Here is a 2,382-nt window from a genome sequence, read left to right on the forward strand (position 1 = left end):
GAACAAGTGCTTAGATTCCTCCAAGAATGTGTTGAGATTCAAGGACACAGGAGGAAAAGGTGTGCATTGAGGTGTTCAGAAGGTAACAGACGAGACACACTGGAGCCATGCACAGGTGCGGTAAGTGTTTTGTTCTTATAGTAAATAAATGTCCCAAGGAAATGTGACTGCAAAAAGTTTTAACAGATAAAAGGGTTTAGAAAATGTTCTTACCACAAGAAAGTGAAATTGAGAAAACTATAATTATCTACACTGGCGTCAATGCTGGTCAAGTAATGTAAAACCCCCAAATTATCATATTGAGAATTTTTGATTTGCACTCCAATCGTTTATAAAAACATGACAAAAGAAGGGTGAATGAAGAAAGAAGGATCAGTCTGGCTCTTTCTCAGACAACTAGGAAGAGTGCTTCCTCAAGATCCAGCTATACCACTTCTAGGCATATATCCCAAACACGCTCAAGTACACAACAAGAGCATTTGCTCAACCGTATTTGTAGCAGCCTTATTTGTAATAGCCAGAAGCTGGAAACAACCCAGATGCCCCTCAACTGAGGAAGGGATGCAGTAGTTGTGGTACATCTACACAATGGAATATTACTCAGAAAAAAAAAAAAAAAAACAACAACAAGGAAATCATGAAATTTGCAGGTAAATGGTGGGAACTGGAAAAGATCATTCTGAATGAGATAACCCAGAAGCAGAAAGACACACAGGGTATATACTCACTCATAAGTGGATATTAGACATATAATATAGGATAAACCTACTAAAATATGTATACCTAAAGAAACTAATCAAGAAGGAAGACTCTGGTTAAAATGCTTAATCCCCATTCAGAAAGGCAAAGAGGATGGACATCAGAAGAAGGAAAAAACAGGGAAGAACAGTACAGGAGCCTGCCACAGAGGACCTCTGAAAGACTCTACTCTCAGGGTATCAAAGCAGATGATGAGACTTAGGGCCAACCTTTGGGCAGAGTGTAGGGAACCTTATGAAAGAAGTGGGAAATAGTAAGACATGGAGAGGACAGGAGCTCTACAAGGAGAGCAACAGATCCAAACAATCTGGGCACAGAATATCAGTCTTTTCTGAGACTGATATTCCAACCAAGGACCATTCATGGAGATAACCTAGAACCCTTGCACAGATGTAGCCCATGGCAGTTCAGTGTCCAAGTGGGTTCCATAGTAATGGGAACAGGGACTGTCTCTGACATGAACTGATTGGCCTGCTCTTTGATCACCTCCCCCTGAGCAGGGAGCAGCCTTACCAGGCCACAGAGGAAGACAATGCAGCCACTCCTGATGAGACCTGATAGACTAGGATAAGAAGGAAGGGGAGGAAGACCTCCCTTTCAGTGGACTGGAGGAGGGGCCTGGGTTGAAAAGGGAGAAGGAAGGTGGGTTTGGGAGGGGAGAAGGGAGGGAACTACGGGGGGGGATACAAAGTGAATAAATTCTAATCAATAAAAATTAAAATTAAAGCTCTTTGCCCCATCTACTGCGAGAATGAAGACCATTCTCAGCAATCAGATGGTTGACATCCCAGAAAATGTCGACATCACTCTGAAGGGGCTCACAGTCATTGTGAAGGGCCCCAGGGGAACCCTACGGAGGGACTTCAATCACATCAACGTAGAGCTGAGTCTTCTCGGAAAGAAAAAGAAGAGGCTCCGGGTTGACAAATGGTGGGGTAACAGAAAGGAACTGGCCACGGTCAGAACCATCTGCAGTCATGTTCAGAACATGATCAAGGGTGTTACACTGGGCTTCCGCTACAAGATGAGGTCTGTGTATGCTCACTTCCCCATCAACATTGTTATCCAGGAGAATGGGTCTTTGGTTGAAATCCGAAATTTCCTGGGTGAAAAATACATCCGCAGGGTTCGAATGAGGACAGGTGTTGCTTGTTCTGTCTTTTAAGCCCAAAAGGATGAATTAATCCTTGAAAGAAATGATATTGAACTTGTCTCAAATTCAACGGCTTTGATTCAGCAAGCCAAGAAGTGGGAAATAGTAAGAGCTGGAGAGGACAGGAACTCCACAAGGAGAGCAACAGAACAAGATAATTTGAACACAGGGAAAGAAGGAGAGGAGGACCTCCCTTATCAGTGGACTTGGGGAGGGGCATGCATGCAGAAAGGAGGGAGGGTGGGACCGGGAGGGGAGGAGGGAGGGGCTTATGGGGGGATACAAAATGAATAAAGTGTAATTAATAAAAGTTAAATAAAAAATTAAAAAAAAAACAAGGATATCAGAAAGTTTTTGGATGGTATCTATGTGTCTGAAAAGGGAACTGTGCAGCAGGCTGATGAATAAAGACCTAAGTTAACCCTGCTCCAGAAACAAGATCCTGAATTATAAGTTTGATTTGGGGTGTC

At 43.2% G+C, this 2,382-nt stretch overlaps 1 protein-coding gene across 1 annotated transcript; it reads left to right on the plus strand.

The window, feature by feature from the left end:
• Window positions 1-1,492: 1,492 nt before the first annotated feature.
• LOC129687086 (60S ribosomal protein L9-like) lies at window positions 1,493-1,944 on the plus strand. The gene has a single exon (XM_055621382.1). The coding sequence runs from the start codon at window positions 1,511-1,513 to the stop codon at window positions 1,922-1,924; it is 414 nt and encodes a 137-aa protein (XP_055477357.1). The 5' UTR covers window positions 1,493-1,510; the 3' UTR covers window positions 1,925-1,944.
• Window positions 1,945-2,382: the final 438 nt, after the last annotated feature.

This window comes from Psammomys obesus, unplaced genomic scaffold, assembly GCF_907164565.1.
Source record: "Psammomys obesus unplaced genomic scaffold, mPsaObe1.curated_primary_1811, whole genome shotgun sequence".
NCBI lineage: Eukaryota > Metazoa > Chordata > Mammalia > Rodentia > Muridae > Psammomys > Psammomys obesus.

Excerpts from the sequence above, each read along its gene's own strand:
- LOC129687086 (XM_055621382.1), top strand. The coding sequence starts at position 1,511 with ATGAAGACCATTCTCAGCAATCAGATGGTTGACATCCCAGAAAATGTC.